The sequence below is a fragment of the Xyrauchen texanus genome, chromosome 38, assembly GCF_025860055.1.
Source record: "Xyrauchen texanus isolate HMW12.3.18 chromosome 38, RBS_HiC_50CHRs, whole genome shotgun sequence".
NCBI lineage: Eukaryota > Metazoa > Chordata > Actinopteri > Cypriniformes > Catostomidae > Xyrauchen > Xyrauchen texanus.
In genome coordinates, this window is record NC_068313.1 from 19,759,539 (window position 1) to 19,783,572 (window position 24,034).

The following is a 24,034-nucleotide window of genomic DNA, read 5'->3' on the forward strand; positions in this document are numbered from 1 at the left end:
AGCTGCGAGATACAAAGAAATCTCTAACTTCGAGTTTTAAAAACAATTTCATAATTGTTTCCAAGAATTTCAAGTTTATATCTTGCAATTTCTGTAAATAAAGACTTTAAAACTTTAATGTTAAAGTATAAAGTTATACTTTAAACAAATGCATTGCACATCTAAGGCTGAAAGCAGAACATTTACATACTAAACATCTAAGCCTGAAATGGACATACTAAACAAAGTCAAAATCAGGTCTGGAAATTAAGTGTTTGTTGCTGAATTAATTGCAGGAAAGTGTAAATGATGAGGGTAAGAATTGAGAGGTTTCAGTGCAGCCTTGCAAGCACTGTACCAACTTGAGTGGCAGATGGGTATGTTAAGTGGACAGACTGTCTTAGATTCGGTGAGCGTAGACACTGTTTATTTAATCTAAACGATAGAGGCAGACGGCACACAGCCAATGGAACTTTCTTGAGCGTATCAGCTCACTCAAATACTGGCTTGGACACAGAGTTGTAACACTGATAGAGGGTGATGATAGCTGCAGCTCACTCTCCCTCCTAAGTCGGTTCTCCAAGAGCAATAGAGTTTAGCTCTGCTCTGAGCATGAGCGGACATGAACTATGTAGAATACAGAATGGAAAAGCACAGCAAATTTAAAGCATGCCAGATTTAGTGTTGATAAGAAAAGTAAAGTTAGTTTACAAAAGCAATATTGCCTCTTATTAGTGAACGAAATATAGATATTGTAAAACAAACTAAATAAAATAAGCACAGTGGGCCTTTTCTGTTAACTAAACATTCTGATATTTTATTTCAGGCTATAAAATCAACTTTACAAAAGAAGAACACGAGAGAGAGAGAGAGAGAGAGAGAGAGAGAGAGAGAGAGAGAGAGAGATAAAAAAGATAGAAACTTTGAAATGAGTCATTATTTTAGCAATTCCATTAGATGACATAGCCTCACATATTTAAAACACTATACATTTAAGTTTGTGATGATGTTTAGCATAAAGGCAAGGACAGCTTGTTACATATTATTGTTAAATAATATATTTTTATAATAATTAATAAATAAGTTTTACACATTTGCTAAGAGGTAACACGCTTTTCCTCATCTTTGTCCTTATGTTTGCTCTTCTGTTTCTTGTTTCTAGACTGTTCTGTGGCAGGTGTCTGCTTCTCTGCTCCACTGCTGTCTGGTTTGTGTTTGCTGGGTGATTGCTTGTCATCTTGTGCTAGTACTGTGCTCTGAGCTGGTCTGTCCTCATTAGGACTCACTCTCTGGCTTGTTCTGAGTTTAGACAGTCTCTCTTTCATCTCCTTCAGTCTCTGCTCCACTGTATTCTTCTTATGTTCCAGCACCATTTCATGCTCCTGCATGAGCAAAAATAACATAGTGGAAAAAAGAAAGCTTTGTGCAATTTCAGGAGAAAAAATGCGTGGTGCTTGCCCGTGCAAAACTCAGTGCGACAATGCTAGGGTGTCTTAAAGGGAGCTGAACCAAACATTTTTATTATCTAATTTACTCAACCTCATGCCATCCCAGATGTGTATGACTTTCTTTCTTCTGCAGAAATTAAGATTTTTAGAAGAATATTTCAGCTCTGTAGGTCCTTACAATGCAAGTGAATGGGTGCCAAAATCCACATAAGGGCAACATAAAAGTACACTAGAAGACTCTGGTGGTTAAATCCATATCTTCTAAAGTGATTTGATAGGTGTGGGTGAGAAACAGATCAATACTTAAGTCCTATTTTTACTATAAATTAACCTGCCTACCTAGTAGGTGGCGATATGCCCAAAGAATGCGAGTTGGCAAAAACAAAAGAAGAATTTGAAAGTGGAGCTTTATAGTAAAATAAAGGACTAAAATATTGATTGTTTCTCACCCACACTTATATCACTTCTGAAAATATTGATTTAACCACTTGATTACTTTTATGATGCATTTTTCTGGAGCTTCAAAAGGTTGGCACCCATTCACTTGCATTCTAAAGACCTACAGAGCTGAAACATTCTTCTAAAAATCTTCTTTTGTGTTCTGCAGAAGAAAACTTCATACACATCTGGGATGACATGAGGTGAGTGAATTATGAGTGATTTTTCATTTTTGGGTGAACTATCCCTTTACAGTAAGTGGTTGCCAGGGCAGTGTAATGCAGTTTGCTAAGGTGTTCTGAGTGGTTTTAGTGTGAAGCTATGCAGTTGTTAGGGTGGTCGTCATGTCTGGATGGTTTTCTAGGTGGTTTCTTACTGGCTCAAGTAAAAGAACCCATCATCATATTCAATTCATCTTTAGAAATGGTTCTTGTTCCAACTTCAATTTAAGTGAATGCGAACAGTGATACTTTTCTTAGCAAGCACCAGGGGCGTAACCACCACAGACATTGAAGAAGTGTCCTTCCACAGAAGGAGATAAGTGTCAATGTCTGGTAAACTGTACAGCCCAAAATGGTGCAACATCTCTAGCTAACAGTTGCCAGAGGCTAAAAGCCCAATTTAGAGGCACTGCTCTGAATAATGAACTGAGTCAGACTGGTTGTTACCTGAAGCAGTTTGTCATGGTTGGACTGTTTTTTCTCTGGTGGGCTGCATATGTGTGTTTTCTTGTGGAGTTCAGAAGATAGCTGCTGGTAAACCTCATCAAATCTGTATATTTCTCGCTCCACAAACAGCGCCTAAAGCAAATTGAGCAAAACCTCAGTTAGATGAAAAAGAGGAGCATACACTCTTTAGAATAAATAAAACATAAGATGCAAAAGATGTATTATGCAGAGGTTGGTTGAAACTCACTGGTGTTTCAGTTTTTAGGCCGGTTTGCCCACGTCCCACAACTATATACACAAAAACATTGTACAAGTACCCAACCACCCAACAAAATTAACTATGTTGAAACATTTTTCTCATAAAGAACTGTGTAATTGTGTGTTTATTTATTTATTTATTTTTAATTCTCACCTTCTCCATATTTTTCTGTTAGAGTTGGTTTTAGTTCCTGGAGGAGCTGCTCCAACTTGAAGTATTTATACACTTGAAGTCTATAATCAGTTGAAAAGATGAGTCTATTGATATTTTTGGTTTTGAGAAATCAAGTTGGATCTTATATACTTTCTTTAAGGTTCACTCAGTAATGTTTTATGTATGCCATCTTGAACTTACAGTGACACCTAGTGGCATGGATATAACGTATTTCAAATGCAGTAGTTTTCAGTTATCAATGAAATTGTTGAAATTTACTATTCAAAAGTAAGCCGAGATTAATTTATTCCATGAGAGAAAATGTCCAATAACAGAGCGGTTACTGAGATTAAGCGAGTAGTATTCAGCTGGTCATTTGACTCTAAAATGGCAACCCACATGTGTGACCCTCTCCATGCTGAATAAAACAGCATTTATAAGGTCACTGATATGACTGGAGTCTTCATCTCATGTGAGAGCTCATGATTTTACACTTAGATTTCAAAATTACAATTAATTTCTTAAGGAGTGAAAAAAAAATTATGAGGAAAATATTACTGAGTGCACCTTTAATAAATGACCCTCATTTCAGTGCTAAATAAAAAAAAAAACATGCTTATTTTCATAATTGTTCATTAAAATGTAATAAATTTGCCAATTTCTGAAACTTTTATTTTGTTCTTATTTAACAAAGGCTGCAATGGGCAGGGAAATAGCCATAACCAAATGGTCACAATAACATGTTTTCACCCAGTCTAATTCTGCTCAGTTCTCTAAGTAAAGTCCTGCTTTACAATATGTGTTGCTGAATATCCTCTTTTACTCAGAAATATGTAACATTATAAAATTTAAAGGAATAGTACAAACAAAAATTTTAATTCTCTCATCATTTACTAAGCCTCATGCCATGCCAGATGTGTATGACTTTCTTTCTTCTGCAGAAATTAAGATTTTTTTTTAAATATTTCAGTTCTGTAGGTCCTGACAAAGTGAATGGGTGCCAAAATTTCAAATCTCCCAAAAAATAAAGTAATAAAAGTAATCCATATGACTCCAGTGGTTTAAACTATTTCTTCTAAAGTCATCCAATCAGTTTTGGGTGAGAACAAACAATTTTTTCGCACCAAAAGTGATCTTATCATTTAAAAAGACATTCATTTAAAGAGTCGTATTGATGACGTTTATACTGACTGTCTGTGATTTTTGGAGCTTCAAAAGGGAAATAGCCATTCATTGGCATTTTAAGAACCTACTGAGCTAAGATATTTTCCCATTTTTCTTCAAATGTGTTCTGCTGAAGAAAGAAAGTCATACACCCCTGGGATATCATGAGGGTGAGTAAATCTTGATGGTGTTGTGCCATTGCAGTCTCTAGGAACAATCATGATTTCAAGCTTGATTACGTTTCCTAGTGCTCAACACATGTGCAGAGGACTAGATGGCAATAGGAAGTGTAATCAAGCTAGAAATCATGATCACCAAGGAGACTGCTGATGTTAAGATTCATAGGCTGTGTCTCGTTTCAAAGGCTGCATGCTAGGTAGGAAGCGTACTTTGAAGGCTGCAGTATACCGAGCGTCCTCCTTTAAACAAATGAGACGGCCTTCGTAGGACAAGCACGCCACACTTTAACAAGCGTGAGCGCTTTGAGTGAGATGGTAAGTTTATTTAGAAGGGAATGTATGAGGTACATTTTAGGAGAGTAATAATGATGTAAAGAGAAAAGAAAATAGATTTTACAGGTGTACTTTTAGTCTAATACTTCATTTTAATTATACAGTGTATATTAATATAATTATACATATTATATACTCTACACCCATCTACTGAGGTACTTCAACTTGGGAATTAACATTACTTGCGTTTGAACCTCATATTTACGGCAAATTGGCATTCATTTTTTTAGACATTTACGTTGAAGCAAAGAATTGTGGCTTGTAAGTGGCCACGAAGGACACACCTCATGCATCCTCCGAGTTCCCATGACAGAAGGTTGCATTCAAAGGCAGCATTCGAAGTGTTTTACTTGCTTTTATGAATGCAGCCGAGAAACACTATCTCCGGAGGACGCAGCCTTACAAATGAGACACATCCATAGTGAAAAAGAGGTAATGTTTTAATCTGTACTTTGACTTCTATGATGGTAACAAAATTTCTCGTTTTTTTTTTTTTTATTTTATTTGGGTTAAAATCACTAAATTTGTTCATTAGAATACATTTTGAAGCATTTCCTTCAAATACGTATTCCTCTAATAAGCAAATATTATCAGTGAAGGAAAACTGTATTGAGTGTCCACAGTCAGCCATTTTTTAAGCTATTCAGTGTCTTACTTTTCCCACAATCCAATAGGAATTACACTGTATTACAACTGTGAGTTTGTTTCATGCATCCGGCTTTCCGTGGCGTCTTTAGCTAGTCAGACTAATTCATAGAAGAAATCTTAAGTTAATGGCTATGTTTATGCATCCAGCCCCAATAGACATGGATTAAACCACTGGAGTGCTGGCCACCATTCACTTGCATTGTATGGACCTACAGAGCTGAGATATTCTTACAAAAATCTTTGTTTGAGTTCTGCAGAAGAAAGCCATGCACATCTGTGATGGCATGAGGGAGAGCAAATGAAAAGAGATAATTTTCACTTTTGGGTGAACTATTCCTTTAAGTGCATTGTGAATGCTGTTTCATGTTTTCTTAAATATGGTACATTTAGGGTTGGATACTAACCTCTCTGCTAGTAGGTGCTGAGTGAAATTAGTTTCTGTAGGTATTTTAACACTAAAGAAGTCCTCTACTATTGCTCCAAAGGCCTCTTCTTTGTTTTTCTCATCCATCTTAACCAAGAAGGAAAGCCAGTTAGAGCATTTCCTTGATATTATATATATTTCAAACTCAAGAACTGCCTTACCTGTCCATTCCTCTGTTCCTCAGTGAAAGAGTGATGGAACAAACGCATGCTTAATGTCGATATGGCCAAGTGGAAGGCTTTCATGAAGTCAAGAGTCTTTGAGCCTGAAAAATGTAAATAAACTTTACTGCAATAAAAGATGTTCAACGTACGCCATCATTACAGAAAGTAACAATGTTACATGGAAGCACTACTATTACAAAAGGCTAAGGAAATATTTTACCTGAGGTAATATAGGCCATAGAGTGTAGCAGAATAGTGATAAACTGGCCAGCATTTTGTAGTTTATTTTCTAGGATGTACAGAATTTGGTTGGATGTGTCATAATAAAAGTCTTTGTTGCAGTAGGCAATTAGGTTATCACAGTGAGAGACTGGCACTGTCTTGGCCAATAGCAGCATGACAGGGGGGAAGGCACAAGCTCTGCTCAACAGACGCACAGTGTGGCAGCCGAACAGGAAGACTGCAAAATGCTGTGGTGAAAGGTTGTCAAGGGCAACCGGGATCAGGTGTGTCAGCTCGCTCTCCACTGGGCTGTTGATAATTACTGGAAGTAGTACATGCAGACAGGCAGACCATTACTCAACACTTGTGAGACAAACAGACAATTGTGGAAAAACTATTTTAAAACCATACACATCCCTTCTTTATAAGTTACTTTGTAATACTGCATGTAAGTGTCAATGCAAATCATTTTAATTTAGATCATAGTTGCTACATATGGACTACAACTACCATAAAGATGTATATGTACAGTATTTGCTTTTGTATTGTCTTTATGTTGCAAATTGTTAAAAGGATAGTTCACCCAAAAATGAAAAGTCTTGCATTATTGACTCACCCTTACGATATCCCAGGTGTGTATGACTTGTTTCTTCACCAAAAATAAAAAATGTCTTAGCTCAGTAGGTCCTTAAAATGCAAGTGAAACAATGCCTCTTTTGAAGCTCAAAAATCACAAACAGTTAGCATAAACGTTATCGATACGACTCCTAAGCAACATGATCGCTTTTGGTGCAAAAAAGATAAATATTTAAGTAATTTATTTATCTCTAAGTCATGCGAGCGGTACACGTGTGTAATGTAATTGCATTGGACTGACGTACAAGCGTCACAGCTGGAAGAGCAGCGCTGTTTACAAGTGAGAAGGAGGATCACTGTCCAGTAGTTTGGTTGGTTTTGATCTGTATTTATCTGTTTTTTTACTCACAATGATGCATTTGTGTACTCATTCTGGATGTATCAACCGTGAAGAGAACGTGAGATTACATCTGTATCATGGCAACGTGAATCCGTCACACAAGAGATCACTTGGAATCCACCCTCTCGTGAAACTTACCAGAAGCATTAGATTACAGTTAAAAAGTACTTAAATATTTATCTTTTTTCGCACCAAAAGTGATCTTATCATTTAAAAAGACATTAATTTAACAGCTGGTGTCATATGGATGATGTTTATGCTGACTGTCTGTGATTTTTGGAGCTTTAAAAGGGAAATAGCCATTCATTGGCATTTTAAGGACCTACTGAGCCAAGATATTTTTCAATTTTTCTTCAAATGTGTTCTGCTGAAGAAGTCATACACCCCAGGGATATCATGAGGGTGAGTAAATAATGAGAGAATAAAAATGTTGGGGTGAACTATCCCTTTAATAACCACAGACTTTACTCATAAATTGAAAACCCATTAGAAACTCTATTATACCCATGGTGAATTAGCCATCCTGGTTGGCTGAACAGTTCTGCTCTAGTGAATGGGATTAAGAACTTGCAGTCCAAATGCACAAATGTATACTGACCTTCCCCTATCCTGGGCATGTGAGCAAGAGTCTGAAGAGAGTCCTTTATCTCCTGCAGTGTTCTGGAGAGAGGTGTCAGAGACACAAATTTGGCTAGTTCCTCTTCACTCACACAGGGAACGGTGCTCTGCTGTTGACCTGAGAGACGAGAGCGTATACTGTTAGCACTCAAAGACAGAGCAGCAGCTGTAGGTGTAAGATGATAAACTGATCTTTAACAAGGTTCAACCTGGATCTGAGGAAGCTGCCTCTGTTTCAGGCCTCATTTTGAGCTCTGTCATGTCTGCTGGAGAAAACTGACAAAGAAATATGTAATCTCACACAATTTTTTTTTTTTAATTCATTTAAATGTGGTTCTGTCCTGTTTTACTGGATTAAATGGGCATTGCTATAATGGATAACTAACATGAGTGTATCCAGTGTGCAGTTCGCTCTCTCTGGTGTCTCTGTGGCTGTTCGTAGCTGTGCTGTCTTGCTGCTGCCAGACCTCTGCATTCATCCTGCACAGCACTCCCTCCAAAGACTTCAACACGGCTTCCATCAGCCCCATACACGGCTCTAGTGCAGTCAGACCTCAGTTACACTAATACTTTCATGTGACTTGTGAGACTTCATATTCTTTACACATTTAACCCTCATGTTCTGTTTGGGGTCTGAGAGACACCAAGGCCCTTTAAATATCTAAAAACATACTTAACATTGAAATTTTAAGTTTATTCATAATGGCTTTTCCTAAATGTATGAGATCTGATCAGAACAAATATGTATTAATAACATATTGCAAACTTATTCCATGAAATATTTTACATTACATCTGTTTGGAGTCTCATAGAGTTTAGAAATAAAAAACATAATTAAATGCAATGAATAGATCCTGAGAAATTTGATATGGAATTTATTTTATTGTACTTTTTACAATGTGCTTTTGTCGAGTTCAATAGGTGAACTATTCCTTTAAAGACTTTATTTTCAAGTGTCTGCAAAGTTTTTGTCGCATAACTTCATGAATCATAAACATAATATGCGAAAATGAAGTGACGGTGTGGCAAAAGGGATGTTGGCATGATCCCAAGTATTCCTTTCATTGAATTAAAATCCTCAGCATGGTTAATGCTTTAGATTTTCAACTTATTTTGTTTAATTACTATTATTGATCGATTAAATCAATAATGGCAAATAATTGATGATTAATTAATCAGTAAAAATCCTAAAAATACACATCTATCTCCCTTGCAACCACTCTGTGCTCCCTAGTGGAAAATGTATTAAAGAGTCCTCTGTAATACAGGTGTATTAAAGTATCCTCTCTTGAGCACCACTCATTCATTAACATAGAATTTACATATTGGCTTGGAAAATTAACATTGAAAAATAAAAATATATAATAAAAACATTAATTAAAACTGAACTTTACTTTTCTATGACTATGATTAAAGGTGTGCTTTGTAAGTTTATTGATGAATCTTAATTGCCACATCAGTCCCAGTAGTACTCAAACCCATTGTCCTGGATGCTGCTGCTTTACACCAAAGATGTTTGTTTATCTTGTTTTGTTCCATTAAGTCTGTGTTTTTCTCCATCTCATACTACACATGCCTATTATGGACACTCTTGGATTTAATCCAAATAAATTTTCATGCGGTGATGCATGCTGGACTATGACCAGGCAGAGTCGACTCGCAAGCTCTCTGCCGGCTGAACACCAACATGTGCTCACGCTTGATGTTTATTTCATCAATCTAGCAGGGACCTCATGCTTGGACATTTTATCTTTCAATTACACTCATTGTGTTCGGACTGCCTTGTGGATCAATCCTTCTAAAGAAAACCATGCCATTACTCTGGTCTATACTGTTGACTTGTGCTCCGATGTTGTTTATAGTATGTACTGTATATTGTTTGGTGGACTTCTTTTGTTTACATGTACTTTTATGTTTATGAATTGGCTGAAAGCGCTATATAAAGACAAAATATTATTGTCATTATTAGTAAATAAGTAGTAACTCAGTCTGCATGAATATTGTCATGTGCTGTCAACAAGACGGTGCCCATTAGGGGGCAAACCCCTCCTTGTAAAATTAAAACTGCTTTTATTGGGTTACTGATAAGACTGGAGTCTTCATCTCATGTAAGGGTGTACTCACTAGGCAATCTGTACCGTGCCCGAGCAAGTTTGACCCCCAAAGTCCAGTTTGTTTAACTAGTGTGATCGCTCCTTACCGTTGAACCGTGCCTTGTCCCCAGGGCTGTTTCTAGACATAGGTGATCTAGGCGGTAGCCTAGAGCGCCACCTGCTGAGGGGGTGCCAAAGAGGAAGCCGCCGCAACGCACCCCAAACCACCACCCACCAAAGGGGGCAGAAAAAGGGATCTCGCCTTGGGTGCCAGAATGGTCTGAAAAAACCCTGCTTGGCCCACTTGAAGATCTAAGGCATAGAAGCAGTGTTTTCTGGAAATTTGGGCAGATGAGAATACACAGGAACAACTGTATACAACACAAGAACACACAAGAACTACGAGATATTTGGTAAAATTTGCAACTATCTTTGTGCTCGTGGATACCAAAGAACCATTGAACAATGACGTGACAAGCTGAAAAAAATGTGGGTCCAGTATCTGAAGTTACGGGATGTATTCTGTAAATCTCGCAGCTCATCAGAAGAAAAGGATAAATTCCAATGGTACGATGCAGTTGACAATTAGGCATGTGAGAGGGCCGTATGTCACCGCACTCAAAATAAGCCACAAAGTAAGTAACGTCACAATGATGGACTCCATTGGTCTCTGCTTTTCTTCCTGTTTTCTTCAAAACAAAAAGTCACATCGTAATGACGTAAGCGTGCTCAGGCCCGGAACATTAAGTGCTATGCGAGTGCAGGTCAGCGGGGGAGTAGGGAGGGGGCACAATCGTGCTTGGGCACAGTACAAGGCAACCGGGCCTAGTGTGAGTATGCCATTTGTGTACATCATTTTCAACATATTTCCCAAAAATTCTATTCATGACTTTATGTGTAAAACTTTTTTTTAATTAGCAAAAACCTTCTTAGTGCACATTTAAGAAAATGCTTAGGAAAAAAAATACATTTGCAATTTTTTTTTTTTTCACATTTACTTTTTCAATTTAATATTGGCAGTCTTGCCTCAATATTGCAGTGAAAATAAAATTTAAAATCATCAATTGCATTTTAGTTTATAATTATAATTTTTATCATTGCACTTATTTATTTCTTATATCTTTGGGATCCCATATAAAAAGTCTATAACAACAGAACTTGAGGACTGATGTTCTAATTAAAGAACGCTGTCTTACCGTGAGCAGATTCTCTTTTAACCAATACTTCATTGTCTAGAATTTTTTTCAGCTGGTTCAGCTTTGAGGGTTCCATATTTTCTAGTGTGTCCTAAAAAAACAAGACATGCTGATAAGAAGAGCATTAACAATGTTTTTAAAGTATTTCCTACCTTTGTTATATGTCTATTCTATTTTACCCTTAGAGCATCAATTAGCTGGCACATGTTCCTGTAGAACTCCTGTGTGTCTTTGCGGTGCTTTGCTAGCTGGGATGCCAGGTGTAGATTCTGATCCTCTAACTTGTCATACAGCGTTTTCACATTGAACTCCTCCAGTTCCATTAGTGAATTTCTGAAACCTTCAAATGTTGATTCAATACATTATTTGACAGAAATCCACAGAAGAGTGTTTGTATTTTTTCAGCTGTCAGATATTTCCGATTATTAGTTACCTCCTTTGCACACAGCAGGTTCCTCTGATTCTGCTCCTTCACCCACCCCTCTCAGACCTAATGGCTCAGAGCTGTCCACATTACAACAAACATAAACAACACTCACAACTGCATCAAGAACTCAACAATATATCCTTGCTTTAGGCTGTGTGCTGTGCTCTATGGTTACTAAAAAGCACTGTACTATATAGTAGCAATGCTATCATGAGGTAATATCAAGGTATTTTGATATATACTGTACCATGGTACTGTTTGATTACTCTGGAATTAACATGGTACTCTAAGGTACTACAAAGAACACCATGGTATATAATGATGTGATTGTCCAAAACAATGGCATTACCATGGTAACTATGTCCAAAAACAACCATGGTACCAAAAACATGGTAATACTATTGTACTATTGAACTTGCTCCTTTAAAGAATGAGTTGGATGTTGGATGTTGTTAACTGTAACAAACCGTAACAAACACTGAGCTATTGGTTCACTTACCAGTCCGTATTATAAAGATATTCATTGAGAACAGTGGGTTCACCCAAGCTGCGCCACTTGGGCTTTGGCCGACCTTGAGCAATGAGTTTGGACCGATTAGGCTGCAGGACTAGAGCAGTGATTGTCAACACTATTATCAGCAACACCAGCAAAGATAAGATCCCTGTTGAGTAATATCAAGTACAATATGTTAAGATTGTTTTACATCAGTCATGTTTTCTACTCTAGTTATTATATTGTGAACTTAACATCACATGTTGACTGTGACATCCTATTGGCCTATTACCCTTTTTACACTTACAAAACTGAAAGTTATAGCAAGTATTTGGGTTACCTGTGATGAGACCCCAGTCTGGAAGCAGATTTAAGTTGTGCTGTTTAACAATCCCATGTCGCACTAGTTGTGCAGGGGTTGTGGGATGGAATATGGCAGCTGTAGGGTTGCACTCCGATCCCTGCTCACTCACCACCACTATCAGGCTCCAGTCCAACACTGCATTATCCAGGAACACATACTTTCCCGGCTCCATGAACACATGTGCAAATCTGATAAGATCAAAAGAATCAGCTGCATCTTTGATGAATACTAGAGGTGCATTCCAATCGACCGTTAGGGTCCTCCAAAGTGGACTTCACACAGTATTCAGCCACCTTAAAGGTATATTCCAGGTTCAGTGTTTATTACCACAAGAAATTATTTTGACGTCCCTCCTTTTCTTAAACAAACTGAGGCACTTACAATGGAAGTGAATGGGGGCCAATTTTGAACCTTAAAATACTCACTTTACATATATATATATATATATATATATATATATATATATATATATATATATATATATATATATATATTAGTGCCTTTAAATCCCCTTACAAAAATCAAGAGTACACAGCAAATTTGCCACAAATTCGCTACTTATCATTTTCACATGCAAATGAGCTTTGCGGCAAACTTGCTGCAAATTGTCCATTGTTGACAAAGGTTTGCTGAGGTTCACCACTACCCGTGAAGAGCTGCAAACTTCTGGCAAACATCTGTGGTAAATCACAAGCTCATTTGCAAGTGAAAATAACAAGCAGCAAATTTGTGGCAAGTTTGCGTGCGGCTGGTTTTGTTTTTTGTAAGGGGCCCTCCAAAAGCTAGCCACATTCACTTCACTTCAGTAAGTGCCTCACTGTAATCTCGATTTTTCCTTTTTTTAAGAAAAGGAGAGACAAGTCAAAATACATTTTTGTGGTAATAAACACTGAACCTGTAATATTTCTTTAAGGTGGCTGAATACTGTGTGAAGTCCATTTTGGAGGACCCTAACGGTCGATTGGAACGCACCGCTAGTTTTCATCAAGTTTTGTTGTAATCAACATCATACTACAAATGCTGTCGATTGATCTTAACTTGTATTGAACTTGGAATATTCCTTTAAGTGAGATTCCAATCTGAAAGGGGGCGTACATATTCAGTTGGAAAGGAAGTCCAAATGGCAATGGGAATAAGTGTACATTGATACATCACTTCACAGGAAGTGCAGAGGGAAATTTACCCACCAGTAATTACGAACCAGCAGAGTAATGTAGACTGGCTAAAATAAAAACTAAAATGAAATAAAAGGGTTTTGGGATGCTGGCTTTTTAATTAAACCTAAGTAACCTCAGGTGTGCTTTCTGCTGTTGTGAGAGAGTGTAAAGTGCACAAGATGCTACAGTGATGTCCATTATCATGACAATTTGTTAAATAACAGTTAAAGGAATATTCCAGGTTAAATACAAGTTAAGCTCAACAACAGCATTTGTGGCATGATATTGATTACCACAAAAATTAATTTCGACTCATCTCTGCTTTTCTTTAAAAAAGCAAAAATTAAGGTTACAGTGAGGCACTTACAATGGAAGTGAATGTGGCCAATTTATGGTAATTAGCAGCTTATAATTTATAAAAGCACTTAGATTCATTCTTCTGTTAAAACGTGTGTATTATTTGAGCTGTAAAATTGTCTAGATAATAATTTTTACAGTCATTTTATGATGGGGGACTATGTTTATTAATGAACCTGGAATATTCCTTTAAGACACACATATTATAAAACAACCAAATAACATTTATTATTTATATTAAGCAGCAAAAATCAATTAACTTACGTTATAAGTCTGTAGAAATATATTAATTTAAATATATAACAATATATATATTTATAAGAATATATGTAGATGTATTATATTCATTTATATACTGTTTATGGATGTTATTTATAGTACAATTAAATGCACTTACACGAGTATATTGTGTCATCCTATAATCAGCGCAACTCAAGTGTTGCCTGTGTTTGATAATGTTGCAGGGAATTCCAAATGAACTAATTTTGTTAAGTGAAGTGAACTTCAACAGATATACAGTGCTCAGTGAGTAGGGAGAAGTGAACAATGCGTAGGGACCCTGCTGATTGGAACGCACCTTAGATGTGATGTAACTTAAATATGGCTACCCTGCTGAAAAAAAGCAGCTTAAAATAACCTAAGAGGGTCTGTTGGTTTTAGCTGGTCTCCCAGCCTGTTTAGGTTGGTCTGTTTACTGGCTTTAAAAAGGTTTTGGGTAAGTGACCAGGTGAATACCAGCAAGGCCAAGCCGGGGGACCAGCTTGTCCAGCTTAAACCAGATAAGACCAGCAAACTAGTTTGTACTGGTTTAGGGCATTATTTTTCCAGGCCATTGTACCTGCTGGAATTTAGCTGTGTGTGTTTGATAAGATGCTCCAGACGTCTGAAAGCGCCAAAGTCCCAGCTAGGGTTACTGCTGAACAGATGGTCCTTCTGGTACACTGGGAAGTGACTAAGGTGGCGGTCTAAATTGACAAACAGATTGACATAACACATACATACAAATATGTATACTGTAAATCCTATTTTATAGCACTGCTTTACTATTACAATTCCATACCAGTTTGGATGATAGTGAGCTGAAAGATGAGCATGTCATTTGGGGACAAGCATGCTATGGGATTTGGAATGCGTGGGAGAGTCTTGGAAAGCTCATTCTGATCAATGTGCCTTTTCCTCCTAAAATCCTTCTCCAAAATCTCAACTGGTTCTAAAAGGAAATTTTGCAAGTAATACAGTTTTATGTTCTAGGTAATGCCAATAAAAGATTCATGAGTAAAAGCCCATGTATCTTATACTTAATGACCTGGTATTAAAGGAATATTCCAGGTTCAAAGTGAAATTCAATCGACACTCTATTGATCAGTCATGGCATACTATTGATTACCAAAAACATTTATTTTGACTTGTCCCTCCGTTTCTTAAAAAAAAAATAAAAATAAAAATAAAAGATCAAGGTTACAGTGAGGCACTTACAATGGAAGTGAGTGGGGGCCAATTTTTGATCATTAAAATACTCCCTTTTTCAAAAGTAAAGCCACAAGACATAAAAGATATGTGTGTAAACATGATTTTAGTGTTTTAAAATCACTTACTAACCATTTCTGTGTAAAGTTATAGCCAATTTTACAAATTTGTTGCCATGATAATGTAATGTCAACAAACTCTAAAACAACTGTAAAAATGACAATTTAAACAACTTTACAGCTCAAATAATACATGATTATTAACAGAAGAATTAATGTAATAATTAATTAGTGCTTCTATCCAATTATAAGCTTCTCATTTCTGCCTATAAACCCTCCAAAAATTGGCCCCCATTCACTTTCATTGTTAGTGCCTCACTGTAATCTTGATTTTTGCTTCTTTTTTAAAGAACCATTTGTGTTCGGATTTCAAGGGGTGGGTCTCTGTGTCATGACGACACGCATCAATCACTTTTCTTCATGACATTAAAGCGCAACAAAGTCAGAAAATACAAAAAAATGGCAAAAAATGTGGCGCACTCTTTCTCCCCGATGCACCTGAACTTGAATCTAAACACAAATACGACATTTCGAGCAGAATTATGTGTTTTTATAGTGCATTACCTGTTTTAAATGAGCTTCAGATGTTTGTGCTTCTCATCTGTGTTGACATGAGGCACACTGAATAAGATCCTTAAAGTTCTCGTGCTTGTGTATGTACTCGCTTTTTAAAATTTTCCAATCAGACAGTTATTCCCTTTTAAATCTGCTCATAACCGGCAAAGTTTAAACTCTTGTTTTTGTGCATCGGTTGATTGACAGGTGAGGGGTGGTGCTTCGATGCTGTCCAGGACACATTTAGGATGGATAAGTGTTTACATCTCATTTGCAATGTGGCCACATGCATTTTTGACAACCTTCCTATGTGCTTTTTGTAATCCTATCACAAAATGTTTTAGACCCCATTTACACCTGTATTTATCACTGACCACATGATTAGATCACCAAAAACGCACCTTAATACCAGGTGTAAACGAGGTGGGAGGCTTGGGCAAAATGTTTGCATCTGGAGCTGAGATAAACTGTGTGGTGAAGCTGACCTAGGCCTGCTGGCTAATAGCCTACCTGTCAGTAAAGAGTCAATGAGAATGGGGTCTTTTAATATCCAACCAAACACTCCATCTGGAGCAAACTGGACAAAGTGGATCTTCCCGATGTTCTTAACATGGACATCAGGTCCTAGTACATTTACCATGTTCTGCACAAAGAATGATACAAGGATCTAGTATGAGTTCATGTCAATATGCCCAGCCACTTCTATCAGTGTTCATGGTACACCAATATTTTAGGGGCACGATTTTATACTGTACATTCTCTTTCAAACACACAAATACAGCTGATAAAATTTAAGAGGCCCTGGTCCAGAGCTCACCCTGCTCCATGTCTTGCTTTCATCTGTGGATTTTATTCTTAGCAGCAGCTGTCCATCTGTAACCAACCTGGCAGAGAGCACCGGCAGTGTGGATAGACACGAGGAGTTACACAGCTCCTCCACCGACACATACCTCTTACAGTGACAGCTGCAGGGAAGTAAACATCACCTAATCTTCACACTCTAAACAAATAAAAAATCCTTAGCCAAATGGGTAATTACCATCAAATACTTTTTGGAAAGCGGACATGGCATGCAGTATGACATGCTATACTCCATCTTAAACTATTTCAAACAGCTGATAATTATTCTAGATTTTACAGCGACATTGGATATTTATACTTTTAAAATGAAATGTGTCACACCTGTGCAAGACTAATACAAATGAACTAGTGAAGGCAAAAGATTATAAAAAATCGTGGAAAAACTGAGAAATTGAATACTTGTTCCTTATACATTCATATAAATGGAAGTTCTTGACGTTGAAATCTTGTCGTGGATAAAAAAAAGACACATTATGCAACAACCCATATACAACACCATAGTGTTAATGTTCTAATACAGTGCAGATTAAAACCTATTCTAATAATAACAGGGGAGATATACTCCTAATAGAAATATGCCATGCATAAACTTACATTCCCATCCCTACATCCAGACTTCCACCCTGAGGTCCACATGTGATGTTACAGGAGTAAGTGGAGGGGACAACGCACTCCAGTGTAGAGGCCAGTCTCACTTGACCTGCCCCACAGCGTTTTTTTACCTACACAGAGTAAAGAATGCCACTTCTGTCTTAACATAGTTAAATTACAAATAAATGGGGCTGAGTGCGACCCTTATTAAGTGCACATCTCACTTCAGGCTGACAGTCTAGCTCACTGTCTCCAGCTGAGCTCTTGAAATCCAATTCATTGTAGAAGACAAAACCCATTTTACACAAACACGACCCATCCGAGTGCTGAAATGCACGGTTCTTGCCTATGCAGCCACAAGAGGATGCCCCTGTGCAAAGAGAAAAATTAAATAAACAAACTAAAATTATTTGATCAGTCTGGTTGATGTTTTTTAAAGAGACATTATACCTAAAAATGTAAATTCTATCATCATTTACTCACCCTTGTGTTATTCTGTATCTGTATGACTTTCTATCTGCTGTGGAACATGGGAAGATGTTAGGCAGAATGTTAGCCTCAGTCACCAATCTGCATCCTTAATCTATACAATGAAAGTGAATGGTAACTGAGACTAACAATCTGTCCAACCACTCCTTTTGTTTTCATGAAAGATAACAAAAAGTAATCTGTGATTGGAACAACAGGAGGGTGAATAAATGATAATCCCTTACACTTAAATACAGTGTCCACTAGATCAATGGTTGTCAACTAGGGCCCAGGGCCCACTAGGGGGGCCTCAGAAAACTTCCAAGGGGTCAGCAAGATGACTCAAAATTATTTAAAGTAAGTTATATAAAAAAAAAACTTAAATGCTAGAAACTGCTTGAAAATCAGTTTCCTAAAACATCAGGAATCACATATTAATTGTGATTCATTATTTTGATCTATTGACACTCCTAGTTTCTAGGGGATAAGGCCTCTGAAAATTGCCACTTGGACAATTGGCAGCATTGAGTTAAAAAATTGAGAACTACTTCTTTGGATTGTTCCAATGTGGTCTGACCTGCAGCTGAGGTGGATGAACTTCCACAAGGGAAACAGGCTCTCTGAGCATGTAAGTGATTGAAGGTTCCTGGTGGGCATTTGTGACATTCCTCGGGTGACTCTGATCCACTGCGGTTTCCATATGAGCCAGGTGGACAGGGAAAAGGATCAGATGTGCCTTGCGGACAAACATACCCCACTGGACAGGGCTGACCACTGTAATGGTGTGAGCCTAGTAGACAGATCATCACACTAGTTAACAATAATCAAGACAGTTTATGCTGCTATCATGAGCAAATGAACAATTTCTGAGTAAATTGTACACAAGACTGCAAACATACGCTTTCTCTTTAACATTCATATATACAGTATACTGTGTGTGTGTGTGTGTGTGTGATATATATATATATATATATATATATATATATATATATAGAGGAGTGGTGGTGGTGGCGTAGTGGGCTAAAGCACATAACTGGTAATCAGAAGATCCCCACAGCCACCACCACTGTGTCCTTGAGCAAGGCACTTAACTCCAGGGTGCTCCAGGGGTATTGTCCCTGTAATAAGTTCACTGTAAGTCGCTTTGAATAAAAGCGTCTGCCAAATGCATAAATGTAAATGTAAATATATATATGTGTGTGTGTGTGTATGAAAATTTTAGAGAAAATGTGTATTATAGGTGATGTAACTGGTTGCAATTTATTTTCTTTTAACATTTTAGCATTTAAGCAATTCATTTAAAAGTGCACTCATTAACTATTTTTATTTGTGTCATCTTGTACTTACAGAGACACCTAGGGGCATGGATGCAACATCATTCAAAATCAAAAGTTTTCAGTTACAGATGCCATTGTTAATTCACTATTCACAGTCAGCCATGATTAATTTAATCCAAGAGTGAATGTATCCAATAACACAGTGGTTATTAAGATTAAGCGAGTAGTATTCAACTGATCCTATGCTTCTAACATGGCAGCCCCCATGAGGGAACACTTTCCATGCTGAATAAAACAGCTTATATAAGGTTACTGATATGACTGGAGTCTACATCTCATGTACGTGCTCACAATTTATACATATGTTCCAAAATTACAATTAATTTCTTTAGAAGAAAAAATACTGAGTGCACCATTAAATAGTCCTGCAGAGTAACAAATTCATTTTTAAAAGTACAATTATTCCATGTAGTCTTTTAATAAATAAGAAGTCATAAACCTCTATGTACAATAATTACAAAACATTTTTGTTTAAAATAGGTTTAATTATGTATACTGTAGCATGTCACACCACAAGACACTGCTGGCACAGCTTGAAAATGTATTAAGATAGTACTACACACCACAGTGTCCATATTGTTGCAAAAAATATGCGAATAATAAATAGATACATGGATGAATGTATTCTCAGAGTCATATTGTAGTCAGTCAGTGTATACTAACCTGGAGGGCAGTGATATCCCGCTGGACATAGGAGACACTGGAGGTGAGGGGACAGACTGGACCGATATGTGCCGGCTCCACATTGTACACAGCTGCTCTCCTGGGACTTCCTCAGTCCACTGCTGTTCAGCGGCATCCAGCCATCAGCACAGGACAGTATGACAGAGCTGTTGGCTGGGCAGTAATGAGGAAAAGTACATCTGCCAACAAAGATCAGTCACATTATAAATCTGTAAATCAGTGTTGACAACTTATTTGGATCTTTGCTTAACTGAAGTATATTTGTTAAAGTAGGTTGGTAAGGAACATGTGTGACTTACAATTGCTGTGGTGAGCTGTAGGTGTGAGATCCTTCAGGACAGAAGTAGCCTGCAGGGCACGGGGTGGGTACACCTGTCTGAGATCCGCAGTATGAACCAGTTCTGCAAGGAACCTCTGTCACTGAACCTGTATGGTGCATGACATTCTGTTACAATTATGCTAAACAAAAGCCTATATTTATACTCTTGAGCCCTTTTAACAAAAAAGTAAGAGTACTAATCAGATTCCATATTAATTCATGTTTGACCAATAATGGCCATTACAGATGCTAATATATAGAGAGCAGGGTCATAGGTGTCCAATATAATGCAAATGTGTATATGTGTAATATGACTTGATGTAAGTGTTAATCAAGCAATTAACAATCAAAGTGTTAATTGGCCAAGCAGGCATGGTTATCATCTGATTCAGGTAATCTGATGGACAAATATTTGCCTTTTTTATCTGCCTGGCCAATATATTGGTCTATAATTAATATTAACGTTTTGTACCATACACATTCTGAACCATGGAGAAATTGCACCCACCTGTTGGGCATTCGTAAGAAGCTCGGCAAGGGATGGCTGCTATATTAGCAAGGCCTGTGGTGCGAGGGTCTGGGCAGTAGTTACCGGAAGGGCAAGGCTCACACTGACTAGCATTAGCAGCCCCTGGCTGTACCCTCATGGTGCCTGCAGGACAGGGTACAGGGATACCTGTCCCACTGCACCAATGACCCGGAGGGCAAAGGAAGCTTGAGACGTCAGTGAGCCCTGAAGAGACAATGAGGGATAATTTCTTGATCACAGAAAAACAAGAATGGAAATCATCATTGTCAATATTGTCCAGAGATTTCTTGGCAGTCTTGCTATGTGAACTTTCATAAAAATAAATTAGCCATATACTGTATGGTTATGGAATTACAGTGGCCTCAAAGAGGATTTAGACAGTTAAAGGAATATTTCACTCAAAATGAAAATTCTGTCATCAATTACTCACCCTCATGTTGTTACAAGCCTGTATGGTTTTCTTTGTTCTGTGGATCACAACAGGAGATGTTGGGCAGTATGTTAGAGACTGGCAGCCTCAGTCACCATTCAACAACAACAACAACTTACATTTATATAGCGCTTTTTCTCAAACTCAAAGCACTTTACATAGTATAGGGGAATCTCCTCAACCACCACCAGTGTGCAGCATCCACCTGGATGATGCGACGGCAGCCATAGTGCGCCAGAACGCACACCACACACCAGCTACTGGTGGAGAGGAGATGGTAGAGTGATGTAGCCAATTCAGGGATGGAGATTATTAGGAGGCCATGATAGATAGGGGCCAATGGGGGAATTTGGCCAGGACACCGGGGTTAAACCCCTACTCTTTACGAGAAAGTGCCCTAGGGATTTTTAATGACCCCAGAGAGTCAGGACCTCGGTTTAACGTCCCATCCGAAAGACGGTGCTTTTTTTTTACAGTATAGTGTCTCCGTCACTATACTGGGGCATTAGGACCCACACAGACCATAGGGTGAGCACCCCCTGCTGGCCTCTCTAATACCTCTTCCAGCAGCAACCTTGGTTTTCCCCAAGAGGTCTCCCATCCAGGTACTGGCCAGGCTCAACCCTGCATTCACTTTCATTGCATCTTTTTTCATAGAATGAAATTGAATGGGGATGGAGGCTGTCATTCTGCCTAACAACTCCTTGTGTGTTCCACAGAACAAAGTCATATGAGGGTAAATAAATGATGACAGGATTTAAATTTTTGGGTGAACTATTCCTTTACGAATGCCTTTACATTATATAACAACATTTTCAAACAAGTGGCATTTATTTTAAAGAATGGCAGAACAAACACAAAAATAAGTTTGAAAGCAAATACTATTTGGGACCACTGTATACAGGTACATAACATTATTTTAGAGACCTGTGGAGTTACAGAAAGTGCCAGGTGGGCAGATGAGACAGTCTCCCTTGCTTCCTGCCCCAGGTGAGGGTCTGTAGGTGAACATGGGACATTCTCTTGGCCCAGGCCTCCCCTTAGATTCGTGATCAACAATGCCATCACAGTAAAAGCCAGGCGGACACATGTGTGGTGTAGGATTACCTACAGTATATACAGAAAGATACAGGTTTTACCATATGGACATCTGTCAGGTGTTAACTGTATCTGACATATTGACATACAGCATATAATGAACAGTCATAGCCACTGACATACCTTCTTTGCACCAATGTCTTGGAGGGCAGAGCAGGCAGTCATGTACAGTACTTGCTCCAGGGCTTACCCTTATAGTGTTGGCAGGGCATGCTAGAGGTTCCTCTGTGCCTTCAGGGCAATAAAACCCTGCCCGAACAAACAGAACTACATTGTAGAAGCACACAAGCTAACCCTAGAATGTGTTGATATGTCTGATATGGATTATATAAAATTATTCATATATCATCAATTCATTATGTGGCTTTCTGGAAAGGCTTAGGTGACGAACCAGCAGGACATGGACCAGCACACAGCACTCCCGACTCACACTGGTCTCTGTTGATCAGGACAGAACTCTGAGGCGTGAACTCTGAACTACCAGAGACACACACAAATCCAGCAGCACACAGGCCTTTGACCTGGCCAGCCCTGTGCAATAATGAGATCATCTGAGTCTTCATTCATTACACGTACATGGCTTTAATATTATATTTACAGTGTATAGAGTATAACAAATGGGGAACACTTTACAATAAGGTTCCATTTGCTAAAATTAGTTAACAACATCACTTAACATGAACTAACAATTAACAATACATTTAAAGCATTATTAATCTTGGTTAATGGTAATTTCAACATATACTAATACATTGTATTTGTTAACATTAGTTAATTCACTACGGACTAATATTAAGTAACAATGACAATTGTATTTTTCTTAACTAACATTAACAAAGATTCATTTAAAATTTTTGTTTGAAAAATATTTTTTTTGTTTCCTAACGTCATTGTTTTCCAATGTACTGTATGTGATAATACAGAGTGTTTTAGAAAGTCCATGTTTCCGGTGGAGGAAAACACCATTCTAGTGTGGATGAGAGGCATAAACACAGCAAAATTAAACTATTATTTATATTGCCAAGCCAGTTCTCACCACCTCCTTTCACTTTCCCTTCCACTTTAAACTGATTTTAGACTTTGCACTGAAATATGATGTGCTTTTCTTAACGTAATGACCTATTTCTTAGGATAGCAAACTGTGCTTTGTGGCAATTAATTAACATACAGTACACCCACAGTTTGAGTGCATACACCCACAAAATTGCTGTCAGAATGAATGCTCTCATGAAAATTACAAAACAGAACCTGTATAATCTGTAGGTGTACCTGCAGAACTTTCCTGGTGGGCATGGCAAGCACTCTCTCTCCTCCTGCAGACCACCTACATCAGGAGGCGTAAACGTGCCATTTGGACAGGGTTGAGGAACCATGGTGGCTGCAGATAGGGAAAAAGATAGGGATAATGTGCATAGCAGTAACAAAGTTAATGTCTAAAACAGTTGAGTTAAGGGCTGTTCAGGCCGAACGCATTCATGCACAGAAAAAAGCTAAACATACTGTCACAAATATAACAGAATGCAGGCGTCCCGAGACACGCTTTTAAAAATTGCCACTCTTTTTACAAAAACAGTGAGACACTGCACAGCAGTCAAGGACATCCATTTAGCATGTTTAAGCAGAAAAACAATGGAAAAGCAGCCCAGATGGATGGAAAAAAATATGTTTATTGTGAACGGACCTTTACAGTACCTGCAGGGCAGTAGGAGTGTGGTGGGCAGAGATGAGGGTCTCCGATAATTGCCTCCTCACAGTAATAGCCTGGACGGCAGGGGATGCATGTATCAGAGCCTGGATTAGGCTGGTACTGTCCTGTGGGGCAGGGCAAGGCCAGGGGAGAGCCCAAGGGACAGTAATGACCCTGAGAAAGCATAAC

The 24,034-nt window shown here is 38.0% G+C and overlaps 1 protein-coding gene across 1 annotated transcript; it reads right to left on the bottom strand.

The window, feature by feature from the left end:
- Positions 1-785: 785 nt before the first annotated feature.
- si:ch211-286b4.4 (uncharacterized) lies at positions 786-23,531 on the bottom strand. Its single transcript, XM_052109940.1, has 29 exons — positions 23,428-23,531; positions 22,550-22,689; positions 22,282-22,407; positions 21,988-22,167; positions 20,610-20,834; positions 20,082-20,208; positions 19,762-19,961; positions 18,339-18,551; positions 17,518-17,663; positions 17,297-17,424; positions 16,659-16,806; positions 16,352-16,484; positions 14,821-14,970; positions 14,599-14,725; positions 12,223-12,434; positions 11,889-12,051; positions 11,396-11,466; positions 11,142-11,302; positions 10,963-11,053; positions 8,060-8,211; positions 7,883-7,949; positions 7,654-7,791; positions 6,078-6,401; positions 5,855-5,958; positions 5,674-5,780; positions 2,946-3,025; positions 2,781-2,821; positions 2,534-2,665; positions 786-1,361 (listed from the first exon to the last, which is right to left on the bottom strand). Exons 1-29 carry the CDS (start codon positions 23,529-23,531, stop codon positions 1,077-1,079), a joined length of 4,275 nt encoding a protein of 1,424 aa, XP_051965900.1. The 3' UTR covers positions 786-1,076.
- Positions 23,532-24,034: the final 503 nt, after the last annotated feature.